This window comes from Vanacampus margaritifer, chromosome 5 (assembly GCF_051991255.1).
Source record: "Vanacampus margaritifer isolate UIUO_Vmar chromosome 5, RoL_Vmar_1.0, whole genome shotgun sequence".
NCBI classification, from domain to species: domain Eukaryota; kingdom Metazoa; phylum Chordata; class Actinopteri; order Syngnathiformes; family Syngnathidae; genus Vanacampus; species Vanacampus margaritifer.
Window position 1 is genome coordinate 10,629,212 of NC_135436.1, and position 17,442 is coordinate 10,646,653.

The 17,442-nt window shown below is 39.8% G+C and overlaps 1 protein-coding gene across 1 annotated transcript in view; it reads left to right on the plus strand.

Annotated features, from left to right (window-relative positions):
* Positions 1 to 1,886, plus strand: part of LOC144052044 (ephrin type-A receptor 4-like) — a 56,437-nt gene extending 54,551 nt beyond the window's left edge. Inside the window, exons 16-17 of the mRNA XM_077565796.1 lie at positions 1,065 to 1,223; positions 1,669 to 1,886. Coding sequence (XP_077421922.1) covers positions 1,065 to 1,223; positions 1,669 to 1,783 — 274 coding nt within the window. The 3' untranslated portion in view covers positions 1,784 to 1,886. The remainder of the gene's footprint in view (positions 1 to 1,064; positions 1,224 to 1,668) is intronic.
* The last annotated feature ends 15,556 nt before the right edge of the window (positions 1,887 to 17,442 follow it).

Sequence of the window (17,442 nt, forward strand, 5' to 3'; positions counted from 1 at the left end):
AATATATAGTTAAATGTACGTTGGAGGTATGCGGGCAAGTGTCTGTCATTAGCAAGTCTGCAGCAAGTCACGTAGAGTTCAGAGAAAAAAATAAAATAAAATAAAAATACTACCAGCTTCTGTTTTTCGGAGTATCTTTTTTTCTTTTTTCTTTTTTAAATAACATTATTCCCCTGTACCCCCACCCCTATTTCTCAGAATATATTTTTTTAATGACAGAAAAAAATATTCTGAAAAACAGAATAATTTTTTTTTACACTATTTACACTAAAAAACCCAAAGCTCCTCTCCTCTTCTGTACATACCTTCCCATTCTTTCTCTCTTCGCTAAATATTCTACCAGCAGCATGTGACTGATTTCAGCCCAAAGAACCTGGATAATAGATTCCTTTTCAAATTATCTTTAATGGTGCTACACACTCCGGAATGTTGCTCTTTTAATAGTGTAGAGAAATCCGATGTAACGCAAAGTCAAAAGCAAATATGACCCTGCAGCTCGTACACTATTACTCTTAAGCAGCTCAATGTGTCAAGAATGACCTACATGTGTTTACAGACTCGGTGCCGCCCAGTGGAAGTCTGTTTGAATTTAATGAGCGTTTGAGCACACATTCCCATGCTCACCTAATGTTACACAACGAGAGTGAAAGGGCTTCCTTGTGGAGTAATTAGTGTAAATGAATTCTATAAATACAGCTTGTAAGGATAAACAAGGGAAAGAAAAATGTGACCTAGGCCTGTGTAAATGTTTTGTACCCGATACATATGATGGAATTACTACAGCACTAAACAAAAATATTTTAAAATAGAGCCATTCTACCATTCAAATAGTCATACTGTATATAGGTTGATTTGACTTGGCTATTGTTCAGATTTATAAAACAGTGATATGGATCAGCCAGGAAGAGAGGGTGGAAAGAAATGGTCCGTGCCATGCTTTGTATACAAATATTGCAAAATTACACTTTTATTTGAGAACTGTGCGTATAAGATAAGTCTAATGAAATGATATTTTCCCACTTTTTTTTCATATCCCTCTTTCCTCTCCTCTTGACGCTCATCAGGCCCACCACCACCCTACTGGAGCCCGGTAGCCCCGAGGGCTCCTCAGCCGTGGGCACGGTCGAAGACTGGCTGCAGGCCATCGGCATGGAGAGATACATCGACAACTTTACAGCTGCCAGTTACACAACTCCAGAGGCGGTGATCCACATGACACAAGAGTGAGTAGAAGTTTTACTTTTCTACTTTGAAAGGTATTTTGAAGGTTTTAATCTGTGCACAACTGTTTTAAGAAGCTCATTACTCATTAATATAAATATAGATCATTTTGCTTGAACTTTAAAAAAATTTTTTTTTACAGGTTACCACTAACTACCAGACATGATTTGAAAATGTGATTTTTAGATACACACGCACACAATGTATTTGTGGCCAATCTTTTAATCTTAGTGAGGAAGTAGTTTATGACATGTCAGTTTCTTTTATTTCAATTATTCGTCTAATCCCTTCAAATGGCTGTATTGGGATTGCCGTGTTGGCAGCTAAAATCCCTTATTCGGCAATTTAACTGTCAGGCCACTGGAAAGCTGCAAAATCCATTCTGTGGATCATTAGTCTTTTCTGTTTTTGTTATGGGTCCAAAGTGTGTGCTTCCTCTCCTTGCAGGGACCTGACTCGGATTGGAATCTCCTCAGCAACACACCAGAGCAAGATTCTGACAAGTGTCCAGGGAATGCTCTCCCAGATGCAACAGATTCAAGGCAGAATGGTTCCCGTCTGAGAGATTCAAAACAGAGAAAGAAAAGGGAGCAAAATGACTTTATTTCCTATGAAAACAAACAAAAAAAATACAAAAAAAAGAGACTACATTTGAAAAGACAAACTATGAAGAAATAGTTTACCTCATCTGTGCACTTTAAATTTGGTCTGAACAAAAAGATGAAGCAAAAAGTGGGGACAATGGCACTTTTTCAACAATTCAGACCTTTATTCTGCCCTTTTTGTTGCTGTTGTTTCTGAGAAAAAATGCATTTGCGGATAAATGGAAGCTGGAAGTGCTTCGGAGAGGCCAATTTGTGGGTGCCTTTATTGGATGGAAAGGAAAAGCAAGAGGGATGGGAAATCTTTTGTCCTTCTCATTGGCAAAGTGTTATTTTTGGAAATTTCTTTGTGGAATTATACCGACCAGATCTTCTTCCTTCTTGTGACTTTATCGTACATGCATTGTCTGTGGGACTGGCCCACTGCCCCAGCTGCCATTGTTCTGTCTCAGCTGGATGGGTTTGATAGCTCACACACGATATTGAGGATCTCGACTCCCAGAGAGCTCCAGGGTTTGCTTTGCCTGGATGGTGGTGCTGGGGTGTTCGTTTTGCGGAGGTGCATGTTGTTCCTTCCTTTGCTCTATCATGGACTTTTTTTCTTTTTGTGTAGCAGTTCTCCCACACACCCGCCCCCCATCCCCCCAAGGACGTTGCCAAGAATGTTTTCGATCTTCCAGAGCAAATGGCTTGTCTTCCCGAAAATGTCCTCCCTCCCTTCTGACAAACACAGCATGGATCATCCCCGTGCATCCTCCAGAATCAGAGCCCTGGCGGCCTCCACGTCTTGCTACAGGAATTCCTTACCGTTCCTCGCCAGTCTCAGTGGACAATTGTTTTGCTGGATTTAATTGGGTTTATTCATGCAGCAAGACAAAGGACCATATGGCGGGATTTAATCAAAAGGATGTATGCAACAAACGCAATATGGATACGGAGTGAATCACAATCATCACCCTCCACTGAGGATTACTCAAGCTGTTATCAAGGTGAGAATTGGTATTGGGTTTTCTTCCCTTTGCTGTAATTGCAATGTGATCATGTAACAGCACATATAGTATCTGGGCAAAAATATTGGGACAGCTTGCACTGACAGGAGGGGAAATAGAAGAAACTTTACTTTTCATCTCATAATGAAAAACTGTCCAGAGCCCTCCCAAAAAATAATTAATTAATAATAATATGGCTTTAAATGTTAAGAATGTATGTGAATGTATGTACCCAAATGTAAGAAGTAGTTTATAATGATCTCTACAAAGTTTTGACCCTAGTCAAACAACCAGTGGCTTGATTCATCTAATGCTTCTACAAATACTGTATTTGGAAAAAATACTGACATAATTCCTTCATTTTTTTTTTTAAATAGATATAACATATGTCATCTGATGAGTCAAACAATACATGACTCATGACTGATTTAGCCTCCGTCTTTCTGTTTTGCTCCCCAGCTGCTGTCGTCCATCCTCAGGATCCTGTCTCCCCTCGCCACCCCCGGAATTCCTTTCCCTCCTCATTGTCTTCCTCCTCTTCTTACTGCAATCTCTCCAGACAGAGACAATGTTCTTTCTTCCCACCGTGGACATATGGCCATCCAGCACTGTACTGGAGTGATTTGAATGATTAAGAGCATCGGAAAAGACTATATGAAGAATGTAATATAATCTAGAAAGTCCTGCTCCAGTGGATGCTGGGCTATTTTTTGTTGAGTTTTTTTTTTTATGTGTCAGGATTTCTTATTGTTGCTTTCTTCTTTGCTTGCATGTAAAATAAGAGGAGTCTGATTTGAGTGTGTGAATGAATGAAGTGTATATGATGTATGTTTTTACATACAGTACCTGAAAAACAGTAACCTTGTCCATTCACAGGCCGCTGTGACGCCTGTGAAAAAGCAGCATCCATTTGTTCGTTAAGGAAAATATGATGTACAAAATGTTGCTCCTGACTTTGTGAGCTGGACTCTGTAACAGTTTTCTGGAAAGCGACCTGTTTTTGCTTTGGCAGAGATTTACGGATTACAATTGGATACAGGATCACCAACAAGTGTGACTAAAAGCATCTGATTTAAGTTTGGACTCGGCAAGCTGGTGATGATGAAATAGTCTCTGGATGTGAGAAGGGGACGCCCCATGCAGTACACAAACAGTGAGTTATAGGACAAGGTGTCAAAGAAGGGAAGACTGTTATTTTTTTTAAAATTTTTATTCCAGAACACATCATACATATACAGTATAGGTATAACCCAACAGACGTCATTTGCGATGTCCCTTATCTTTTGAATCTCTACTTGTGAATGTTTTTAACTTATGTGACACTTCACAAAAACACCTCCGTCCTTAATACAGCGCTGTGGCTCTTTCCTCTTGGCAATGTGTACTTTTTGGGTTTTAGTGATCAAAATAAAAAGGACCTGTTTGGAAATATGCAAGACATCTTGGGAAGGAAAACAGAATGTACTGTAAAATATATTTTTTTCCTTTACTTCAATGTGCGATGAGTTGGGGGAGAAAAACACAGAAAAATGAACAAAAATAACAGAACACAGAAGTTAATGTTTGTAATTGTATACCTTTCAATGCCATAAGATCTAGTCATGTAGATCTAACATTCATTTGTTTTTCTCTCATTTTTTGAAATGATCACAATTTTTGTTATGTTTGTCAAGGAGAAATAGGTACATGTAAGTTATGACATTTATTTATGTCCTTTTATATCTAGTTTGTAAAATAATAGCCTCAAGTGAAGAAAATAAAGGGGTGCCGAAGCGCACTTAATACAGTAGAAACCAGATGTATACCCTCTGATTCTTAATTCTGCACACACATGGGCACGCACACTGTAGGGTTGAGAAATTTATTTTTGCAGTGGGCCACATTTTGGTTAGTTAGGTCCATTATACTAGTGAAACAAAACAAAGTGAACTTGCCTCATCATACTGTAAATGCTAAATGGACTGAGCTTATAGAGTGTATCATTACATATGCACAACAATTTGATGGATAATAATAATTAAGGAGGGTTCATGTAACAAAATGTAGGTCAAAGTAACACTGCAAGCAGTTTATTAGTCTTTGCTTGTACTCTTGTCTAACCTAAGAAAAAAAATAATAATGAAATAACCCTTCTTAATGATTTATTTATCTAAGTTTAGTCCATTTGTATGACTCCAGTGCATGTGTGTTTAATCAGAATAACATCTGCCTCCTGTGCTCATTTACAGCAGGGATAAACCTCTGATTAGAACACAAAGTTGAGTTAAATGTCTTGCCAAATGGTGTTTTTCAAATTTATTTATAAGCATGCATAAATGAATCATGTTAAGTTTGCAGAGGTAGATAGTGATCAAGAAATGTCTGTCTTTCACAGAGATTTGGCAAATTTAGGGTGATGTCAGACTTTTAGTATGACTGAGTGTGGTGGAGAATGTGTTCCTTGTTTTGAGAAACATGGTAGAGCGGTATTTTTTTCATAAGCCAGGATAAAAATATTCAATGTTAAATTTGCCTAAAAAAATTTCACACAAGCGGCTGCTCTCAAATAGAGTGCTGCTTTGCCATGCATGTTCTTTCGAGGTGTTGAAAAATTAATGAATGAATAAATAAATACGCACATAAATAAATCCTATCTGAAGACCTGGGAGTTCTGGATGGACCATATATTAAAAGCAAATAATCTTAAAATCAGTCCTGAAGCACAAAGGTAACACGTGGCCAAATTTTACATTATTATTAAAATAATCTGAGAAACATGCCTAATGTTAAAAAAAAGAGGGAAAAAGGAATGCATGGAATGCATTTAAAATCTTTCAGCTCAGAGATTCTTGTCAAACACTAAAGGCAGTAAGTATGGTTGGAAACACCCAGTGATGAAAGTGGACGTAGACGTTTCCCCTCTTAGTGGCTACCCAGCGTGAAGGTATTTCTTTTCTCGAATGAGTAATGGAAGTGAACAGGAGACGGTTGGCTGTCAGTCGACTAAACAAACACAAGAAAACTGAGTTCTGAAACAATGCAGTGAAAACATGAAGTGTTAAGTTGGGGGTGAGTGACAACTATGAAGAAAAAAGACAAACAAAGGTGTTTGGAAAATACATGGAATTTAAATAATAATAATATAATAATATTCTTCAGCAAAAAGAGGGGGAAGCTGCACTTTGAGTCATAAATCTTAGAAAGAAAGAAAAAGTGACAGAGAACTGCAACTACCGTATTTTCATGACCTTAAAAGTCTTAGTGAGCTGCGCCTTTATTTGGTGTTCAGAGTTCCAAAATCTGTAAATGTTGTCATGCAAATTCGGTAAGCTTCGGGGAGCATTTCCGCTGACACATATACGTGAAAGGCGGACCTGGCTGAGGACAGGCATGATGAGGACGTGAAAGACTCTTGCATGCGGCCGCTCAAGACTCAGTGGGTACAGTATATAGTGCCGGTGTGTGCAAAACAACATCGGTTCGGTTAAAGACCCCCGAAATGGCACCGACGAAGAGACACGCTTACGAAGCACAGTTAAAAGTTAAAACTGCAAGCTCTAAGTTTCACGGAAGAACATGGAAATCGAGCAGCCGTGAGAGAATTCAAGATCAACAAATCCATGGTTCGCAAATGGAGGAAGCAGGAAAAAGAGCTTCTCCTGCCTGCATCGTGTCGGGGGCGAGGCAAAGGATTTGCCCGAAGCCATGTGCGCCGACTCTGTGGCAGTCTCACTCGACGACGGTAAGTACAAACTACGCACAGAAATACTTATTATTTTTATTTAGAGTGTTACTTGTTGTTGCAATGGTTGCCAGTAGTACTTTGGCGTGCTTTTTACTAGAGTAATGAAAACATAACCAGTTCAAAGTCTCGCCACATTAGCATTAATAAAAACAGGATGCAGTGTTTATTTTTTTATTTTGAAAGCAAACTATTCACTATTGTAAATCACTGCAATACTGTATTCCAGTTAAACACAAACAGTTGGAGGGAAAATTTTTTAGCTTGCTAGCTAGCTCGAAGCAATGTGTGACGGTTTCTGAGCAATCGACAATTATTTAGTGTGTTATATGTTGTAATAGTAGCAATTAAGCAATACAGTAGTTGGTTTTCAACACGGTGATGAAAACATTCAGGTTGAACACAATTCGTTGGAGGGGAAAACAATGTTGCTCGCTAGCTAGCTGCTGCTCTGCTGGAAGCCATATGCGCCGGTTTCGGAGCAATCGATGACACTACACACAAAAGCACAAATATTTTTTATTTAGTTCGTTATCTGTTTAAAAATTGCTAGCAGCACGTTTTTCTGTGTTGAAGTACCACACTTCTGGAGCGAGGAGGAAACCTACTACTTTATGTAACCCTTCAAAATACACATTGGCAAACAACGTGTTACATTTATTTAGCGTGGTGACTGACATAAATATTATGTATTTTATTGAACTTCTTTTCCTTTCGGCTTTTCCCTTCAGGGGTCACGCGAATCTATCCTCTGGCCTCTCTGATGTTTTATGTCCAAAGCCTGTGCTGTCCTTCTGATGTACTCATTCCTGATTCTATCTATCCTAGTCACTCCCAAAGAGAACCTCAGCATCTTCATCTCTGCCACCTCCAGCTCTGCCTCCTGTCTTTTCCTCAGTGGCACTGTCTCCAGACCAAACAACATCGTGGGTCTCACCACAGTTTTATAAACATTTCCTTTCATTTTAGCTGAAACTCTTCTATCACACATCACACCTGACACTTTTCTCCACCCGGCCCAGCCTGCATGCACACACTTCTTCACTTATTTTCCACACTCTCCATTGCTCTGGGCCGTTGACCCTAAATACTTAAACTCCTCCACCTTCTTGGTCTCTTCTCCCTGTAACCTCACTCTTCCACTTGGGTCCCTCCCATTCACACACAGATACTCCGTCTTGCTACGGCTAACCTTCATCCCCCTCCTTTCCAGGGAAAACCTCCACGCCTCTAGCTTCTCTTCCACATTTCCTCTCCGGGCACCCTGTCATAAGCTTCCTCCAGATCCACAAAGACACAATGCAGTTCCTTCTGACCTTCTATGTACTTCTCTATCAACATCATCAAAGCAAATACTGTGGTACTCATTTTTGGCAATGAAACCATACTGCTGCTCACAAATGTTCACCTCTGCCCTCAGTCTAGCTTCAACTACTTTTTCCCATAGCTTCATTGTGTGGCTCATCAGCTTTATTCCTCTGTAGTTGCCACAACTCTGCACGTCTCCCTTGTTCTTGAAAATAGGCACCAGCACACTTCTCCTCCATTCCTCAGGCATCTTCTTACTATCTAAGATCCTGTTGAACAACCCAGTCAGAAATTCTACTGCTACCTCCCCTAGATACTTCCATACCTCCACAGGTATATCATCAGGACTCAAGTGCCTTTCCACTCTTCATCCTCTTCAATGGCCTTTTCACGTCATCCTTACTAATCTTTGCTACTTTCTGGTCCACAACAGTCACCTCTTCTACTCTTCGTTCTCTCTCATTTTCCTCCTTTATCAACTTTTCAAAGTACTCTTTCCATCTTCCCATCACACTACTGGCATTTGCCAACACACTTCCATCCCTTTCCTTTATTACCTGCACCTGTTGCATGTCCTTCCCATCTCTGTCTCTTTGCCTTGCCAACCTGTATAGATCAGTCTCTCCCTCGTTACTGTCCAACCTAGCATACAAGTCTTCCTAAGCCCCTTGTTTGGCCTTTGCCATTTCCACTATCACCTTACGCTGCATTTCCCTGTACTCCTGTCTACTTTCTTCAGTCCTCTCAGTGTCCCACTTCTTCTTAGCTAACCTCTTTCTTTGGATCCACTTCTGCATCTCCTCATTCCACCACCAAGTCTCCTTATCTCATTTCCTTCCAGATGGCACACCAAGGACTGTCCTACATGTTTCCCTGATCACATTGGCTGTCATTGTCCAGTCATTGGAAGCACCTCCTGACCACCCAGAGCCTGTCTCAACTCCTTCCTGAAAGTCATACAACACTCTTCTTTTTTCAGCTTCCACCATTTCATCCTCTGCTCTGTGTTTGCCGTCGTTGTCTTCCTCACCACCAGAGTCATCCTACACATTACCATCCTATGCTGTCTGGCTACACTCTCACCTACCACTACTTTGCATTCACTGATCTTCTTCAGATTACACCGATTACACAAGATGTAGTCCACCTGTGTACTCCTACCTCCACTCTTGTAGGTCACCCTATGTTCCTGCTTCTTCTGGAAGAAAGTATTCACGACAGCCATTTCCATTATTTTTGCAAAGTCAACCACCATCTGTCCTTCTGCGTTCCTCTCCTGGATACCAAACTTACCCATCACCTCTGTTTCCTGCACCAACATGTCCATTGAAGTCTGCACCAATGACAACTTTCTCACTTCTAGGGATGCGCTGCATCATTTCATCAAGTTCCAACCAAAAGTTCTCCTCCCCCAGCTCACATCCTACCTGTGGCGCATAGCCACTAACATTGATCACCACACCTTTGATTCCTAGCTTCAGGCTCATCACTCTATCTGACACTCTTTTTACCTCCAGGACATTCCTAACAAACTCCTCCTTCACAATAACTCCTACTCCATTTCTCTTCCTATCTATACCATGATAGAACAACTTGAACCCTGCGCCTAAACTTCTAGCTTTGCTCCCTTTCCTGGTCTCCTGAACACACAGTATGTCTACCTTCCTCCTCTGCATCATGTCAACCAGCTCTCTACCTTTTCCTGTCATTGTTCCAACATTCAATGTCCCAGGTTGGATTTTTTTGATACAACTCTTGTACTGGATCCTATTATGCTGTGAGGGCAGTACTGTACCTAATGAAGTATCCAGTGATTGAACAGGTGTCTATCGAATGTTGTTGTGATAAATATGTTTCTGGTTCTTTTCCATTCAGTCGATGAGTGTGGTAGGACACAAAGGAATAATAAAAGGATGTGATGGGGAATCTGGGAGCAGAGCATGCATATTTTCCGCTCCGTTTATGAACTGTCTACTTTGCTCCTTATAAAACATTTTTGTTTCCAAATGGTTGATGACCTTGAACATCTGTCAAAAGTTGAACACAAAACTGAGAGAAACCCGGGAATCGGTAGCCATACTGTGTGATTATTGCTGAACAGCCAAACACTCAATGACTATCGCAGCTGTTTGTATGTCAAAATGTTCGTCTATTGTCTGTGTCACATCTAAATTGGTATGTTTAAGCTCCAGGCTACAGCCGCCAAATCAACACTACAAGGAGCCCCAAAGTAAAGATGTTTTCCCGTCTGCCCACCTGCTTTGTGTGAGAAGCGCCTCTCTCCAGGAGCATAATCCTTCGTTGAGTGTTTCCCTGTTGGAAGAACGCGGAGCTTTATCAGCCCCGCCAGACTAATCTCACCTCCGGGGTGAAGAGTGCCGGCGGGTGGCCTTTCCCCAAATGAAGGCCACAAAAGGTCACCTACTTGACCACTCAATTGCTTCTCATCGGTATTCCCTGGCCACACTGTCAGCCATAATGGAGAGACTGACCTGTGACCTTGCTAGTGTATGAACATATAGATAAATACCTACACAAACATGTTAATCTCAAGAGAAAGCATGCAAGCAAGTGTTCTCAGGTCTCCAAGGCTCTTGCTCTGATTCCTTAAGTTCCAAAATGTCTAAGGGGGAAAGTAATTGGGTGATGTTGATTGGCTTCCATGGTGGCAAGATTGCTAATCAAGAAACCCCCTCAAACCACTCCTCCCCCACCATTTCTTGACAGCTGCTTGATGAAGGTCCAGTAAGGCTATCAGCGCAAACAGAATCCTGGTTATCCCAAGGAAAGATAATTTGACAATCCTGACAGACCTACAGATATGTACAGTATATATATAGAAAGGGACACAATTGGATAAGAAAAACATGAAAATAAACTTGGAGATGACAAGTTGTGAGGCAGTCTTCTGAAGCAAGACAAGCATACTCTTCAGCTTTATGATAACTGAAAAAAAAAGAAGAAAAAAGGCATCACAAGGGTCATCCGTCATTTGCTAGTGTGAGATGTTGAGAAAATACAAGGGAAGATTAAAGAAGATAGAAAGCTGGTTAATGTCGCGTGAGGGTCAGGTTTAGGGATTTTCTCTTTTCAGTGCAGCTTTTGCCTTCAGACCTATGACAGCAATAAGATTACAATCGCTGTTCTCGTGTGTGCTATGCCATACATTCACACGCACACACAGACACACACACACACACACACACACACACACTTTTAGATGCGTACGCGGGCACACATTCCCCACAGGCTTAATCCTGATTTTTCAGCATGTTGGAGAAAGGGATTTAAATACCATTCATTACAGGGTATTGTGTCTAAATTTCTCATTAGTATATGTGTGACACTGGAATCAAAGACAAAATATGGAAAATGATATGGATAGGAATTTCTATTTTTAGTTTAAGGATGGATGAATCTGGTCCAGTTTAACTCGTTCACTCCCAGCCATTTTCACTGAAGCAACCGTCTTCTCTCCCGGCTGTTTTACTGTATTTTGACTGATTTTGCAAGGCCCACAGAATGATTGTGTTATATTGCTATAAAAATGTGGAACCTACCAAAAAAAAGATTAGTCTCTTCTTTCATCAAGAAAAACAATAAATTTGTATCTGTTTCCGTTTTGCAGCAATTAGCATCAGAATATAATATAAGTTTTATCATTATTCACAAACCTGTTGAAAACACAGGGGAAAAGAGCTTGTTGAAACATGGCCCTGGTTGATCTCTTATACTCTGCTGCCACCCGATGGCTGTTTTTTGTAATAACGTTCATTGCTTTAAGCAACCTCTTCAGGTCAGAGGCTGCATCTCTGCCTTCTGTATGCTCTAGCATAAAAAAAACATTTAAAAACAAAAGAAAAAACAAATGTATGAATGCGTTTTTGGGACCATGGTAATACTTAAAATAGAACGTTTTTATGCATTTTTGGGAGCAAACGAGTTAAGATCAATTTGTAAATATTGTCAGAAACCATGAATATGTAGTGTTTGTGTTGAATGTTTATGACAACATCCAAGATCCTAAAAAAAATCAACAAAACCATAAGTCACAAAATTTTACCTGTCTTTTCAGTTGATTACATTGTATGACAGTATAATGAATTAGACATAGCACTGACAGAAACATGGGACAGTGCTCAGATAGAAAGCAGGGGTATGCTTTTCTGAAACAAAAGTTCATCATGCGTTTTTTGGACCGTAAAACTATGAGTACTCAATACAGCTCCTTAATAAGCCGGTTGAGCGAACTGGTATTTACTTTCTTGTTTATTTGTAGCCTCACGAGTCGACCTTGCTGAGCTTGCTTCCTTACATCCTATTTAAGACATCCTTCACTCTCTGGGATCTAACCCCCACAGTCATCCTGGCTTCTTCTCCCCTTGGAGTAAAGGATTGTGGCGCTGATCCGGGCTCTTCACCTATACACGACCTCATTGACTGAGCCTCTCTCCACGGGTAAATGATTGATGCTGGCCTTCGCTAACTAGCCTCCGGAGCCCAACGAGGAGCGAGGCTAACTGACCAGTGGGTTGCATCATGTTTGTGTGTGCATATAAAATCAGCCCAGGAGACACTATAAAATGCCGTTAAAAAAGTATGTGTGTGCTTGTGGGTATAACACTGTAAAAAAGGAATGCATATAGTTTGGATGTGAAGCGAGTCCTGTATATAAGGATTTTTTTTTTCACGTTTATTTTTTGATATATGTGTCAGACAGAAATTTCAAAGACTGCCATGAATTCAGGTGGATAACATATTGCTCAAACACACACGCAGTTCCGACTTGGTCATATAGGTTGCATTTGGGCTAATTAATGAAACGCATTTTCAAACCATCAGGCATATCAAATTAAGTTGTCAGAAAGAGTCTTGAGTGGAGGCGACAGCAAAAAGCATCAAAGAACATTGTGCGAGTTGTACAGTCTGAATAAATACTGAGGTTGTGCTGAACAACAGCGAAATTTAGCTCTTTTAGCTTTAGTGAAAATGAATACTGTACGTACTGTACATATATTGACCACTTTGTTTCATTAGCCACGGCGCTCCAGGTTATAACATGGTATATTTGCAAAGAAAGAGGACACACAAATGTTTATTTATTTATTTGTAATTACCTTAAACACTGGTAAACACTGTTTTCCCCAAACAATGCCGAACACGGCAGGGCACAAATAGCACAAAATACCAGCAATGTAGCGTACCGCATGTGGGAAGTTTATAAACACTCTTCAAAATTCGATTCTTGGTGAACATTCCCTCATAGTCCCCTTTGCGACTCTATACATCGTCACTATGTCAGCAACATTCACTTTAATGTTTCACTCTTCGCAGGCAGTAAGTTTTAGTAAAATATTTTGTCATCCCAGCCTCCCAATTATATACAGTATGTAAATAATATGAATGCGCAATGAGACAGTTTTACTTGTCCACTGTGACATTTTTGGTAATTTCAGTGGTCAGATGTGATGAGACTATCGGTAAATCTATTGGCGGCAGGAAGCTCTTTAGTAAAAATCCATAAATGAACTTCGGATTCTAATCCACGTGGTTCAAAGCGTGGGAATCAAGTAGTAGTTTCTCTACGGCAATGATATATTAACCTTTGAGTTTGCATTGTGTGATATTCATCCTCACAATCATTATACAAATAAAATGGTCAATAGATGGATGTAGACCAATATTGACTGAGGTCATGCAGGTGTTGGCCCATCTTTGTGTGGCCATGAAGATACGTTTTTTTTTGTTTCTGTAAAAACGGCATGCATGTTGCCTATGTGCTATTCAAGAATGGACTTGAGAATGCTTCTCTAGTGACGTGTACATTTACGTGATCTGCGGAAATACAAGAAACCTTTGTATGAAATTGTCAACTCAATATGCACAAGTATCAGTGTTAATAATGTTGTTATTGTTATCCAGTAATGGGTAATGTATTTAATTATAGTCGTCCCTCGCAATATCGCGGACATGAATATAATGTGTTTTATTTACTGTAGAATGTTGAAAGCAGCAATGACTTATCTACCCACACTAAACGAGTTATCCCAAATGTTTCACAAACTGCAATTTTAACATTAATTGTGATATTGACTACTCGTAAATATAGGCATTGTAGAGGTGGACCATGCAGGTGTGCCAGCCCATCATCTTATGCATTTACTGTAACTGGTAAAAGCCTAATGTTGAATGGTGCTACAGTGCAAGCATATATACTTGCTTAAATTGAATACCACTGCATTTGGAAACACGCAGATCTTCCAATTAAATGTCATAGTTGAGCAATAACATTAGCTTCACTAAACTGCCTTTGAATGCACAAATAATTGATGACTGTCCAGATTATTCTGAAGTGTGTCACGTCCAAGTCATCGAAGTACGTAAATAGTTGAGGCTATTCAAGTGCAATTATGCTGGAACTGAAACTTGGTCTTCCCACAACTCTTTCTACAGAGTTGAAAAGTAAAAATGACCAAAAGGAGGCCTTCATGGAAAACGAAGGGATGCGGACCACTTTCAGCCTGATTTAGTTGATTAAGTCTTCAAAAGTCACAATCACAATGAACTGAATGAGGGGGGGAAAAACTTTCACAGCGTAACACACATAAAGACAGCTGCATGAGATCACTCATTACTGAGAGATTAACTACAGGATGGTCATGATTACTGGGAGCCAAAAAAAGCACCACTTACGTCTGGAGGAGCTCCACTTCAGAGGATGTCTCATGCTCAACAGCTACCAGATTCTAATCCAACCCGAGAAGCTCAGGAAAATGTTCAAAATCTTCACGAAGCATCCGTGTACAGTTAGTTAGGATCTAGTCAAAGAAAAGTATCTGAACTGCCGTCCTCCACTTGGCAATGCAAATCCAAGGTCATATAGCAGCCCAATACTGGCAAATTTGGATCAAGGTCAAAATATGATAGGTAAAAATGATACCTCTCTTTTAAGTAGTTGGAGATCAGTGATGTAACACCTAGATACTAGATAACATAACTGTTCTAGGTCCTAGAACATCCCACAACTAGGGAAGAATTATTATACGACTGGTTGCTCATCAACACTTTTTGGTTGCTGTAGAGCAGGCTTCCCCAATCCTGATCTTAGAGGGCCGGAATCCTGCAGGCTTTAGATATTTCCGTCGTCCAACACACCTGATTCATATAATCAGATCATCAGAAAGCTCCGCAGAAGCCTGATAACACAACAACACAGGAGATTTATGAACCATTTATAGCTTTTGCTTAAGTAATAATACTTTTAGCTGATACTGTTGAAGAAATATTAAGTAGGGATGGGCGAGTACCGAGACATGGCCTTTCTTACATGGTATTGGTACTTTTTTTACGATCAGGAACTAGAAATTTGTAGAATAAAAAATGTATAACAGTATATAGGTATATTTTTAAATTATCTGCCATTATTTTTTTGGGGGGGATTTTATGTATCAAAAGTACCAGTGGTATCGGTACTTGGTATCAGTATTCATAACTGCTCAAGAGTTGAGTACTCATACTGGTATCAGTCTGAAAAAAGTGGTATGGAGCATCCCTACTATTAATTAAACAATGTAGCTACTTATTTCTTTTACAAAGATATATTGACTTTTTACTGACACTGTCAGAGAGGTATTGATTTGACAATATATTTATACTGTGGTTGTCATTTGTGGTGTTATAGACTATATCATATTGCTACATCATTGGTATGAGCAAAAGACACCTCTCCTTTATTAGACAAATTGTAAATAGGTCTAAAATTTGTTGGGATTGAGTTTATCCATAACAAGAACTTAAGGTGTGACAGTTTAATTAGATTTCTGGATTTCCGTCTGTCATTTCCTTTGTTACCTGATGAGCTTACATAGAAATTTGTGCATATTTCATTTTTCCTTGCCTGGAACACACACATAGGCAGATAAATAAATAGTCATAAGGATACTTTTGATTTGTCAGCCAATAAAATGTTTCTTCAGTAGTAATTGGTGGTTATTGCTAGGCTTTACTGTATTTGGCTCACATTGCACTATTGGCCCAAGGTGAAGCTTAAATCGAATTGAATGATTATCGTATATTCTTCATCCAATTTCTTCTCAAACAGAGCTCCTGGAGTCACCTTGTCTGTCTGATGTACATGCGTCTAGGCAAGGGGATGCGTGCCCAGTTATGACAAGCTCTCGTGTCAATATTTGGCCAAAGCGAGGTGGCTTAGGACAAATGACCACTTTACAAATGTTGAAAGTGGGTTTAAGGCAGACAGTGTATGTGTTTGCATTTGTGTATTCTGTGAGTATGAGGAAAACATAGCTCTCAGAAAGACCCAATTGTGCAGACTTTAAATTAGATCCGCCGTTCTGACATGTAATTGAGAGGGTCGGAAAGAATAAAAGAATATCCCCACTAGAATAAGAAAATGCGTGTGTGTGCGTATGTGTGTGCGTGTGAAAGAGAAATCCTACCCAGAGGAGAGTCATGAGAAAAGGCTTAAACAAAGAAGGAATAAATAAACCTCGAGAAACGTGTAGAAAGTAAACCCATTCTTTGTGAGGAAATGGAGCTCCCCCAACAATAATTAAACAAATGCTGAAGGTATAGGTTTGAGGCACTGGACTCATAGATAGACACTCTGAATTTTCAGAGGTCATGACCTTTGTGACCTCTGAAGAGATGTGTGTCAGGTAGCCCTTATACAGGGACCTTTGTGTTGGAAAGAAATGATATGTACTAACACTGCTACTACTACTAACTGACAGGTGCAAGGGGGAAAAAAGAGGGCATCCATTTACTGGCAGGTCGAAAGGACGGTTCTGTAAAAACAGGTGTGTGATACGAGATGGAAAGTCATTGCACTTAATGGCGTTATCTAATCCAGGGATGTGGCTTGCTTTGAGTGAGTTTTCTGTTATCTGCAGGAAGAGGTGCGAAGACAATACAAATAATCCAAGAAAATTAAATGAAAATCTTATTAGCTGATAAACAGCATCGTAGAATGATATAATAATTAAGTTAGTTGCAAATTCTATTGATATAAGGCATTGACATTATACCTTTAATATAAAATTTATTGACCAGCACTTTTTTTTTTAGTTCATATTTTCCATTTGAGATTTCCCTGCTCCCATTACTGCGTGATGTGCTGAAACCTTAAGCCTTAAAAGTATCTGCAGAGAACAATTGCCAGTTTAGTCGCTATATTTAGCGGGAAATCAGACTTTTCCTGTTAGTCTTTTCCAAGAAGCGACATATGCAAGTGTTTTTTGTCGTCTTATTGGAGACTGTTGAGCTGCAGTCAGATCAGGAGACGACTGTAGTCAGCACAACACTCATGTTCGCGCACCCGTCCCCAGACCTCAGAGTGAAGATGCCTCCTTGGAGATGTATCATCAAGTCACAACTCATTGGATTAATACTAAACCACGGATGTTGATTGTATTATGTCATTCTAACTCAATTTTCAATTGATGGCTAATACGATGGCTACATCTAATATGGCGGACATATCGCTCGACGGTGTCCATAGCAAAAAAACAAAGTTTTAAAAAAGAAGTAAAATTGATCTTCCTTTTAGATGGCCAAGGGGTATTCTTTTCTGAAACTTGTT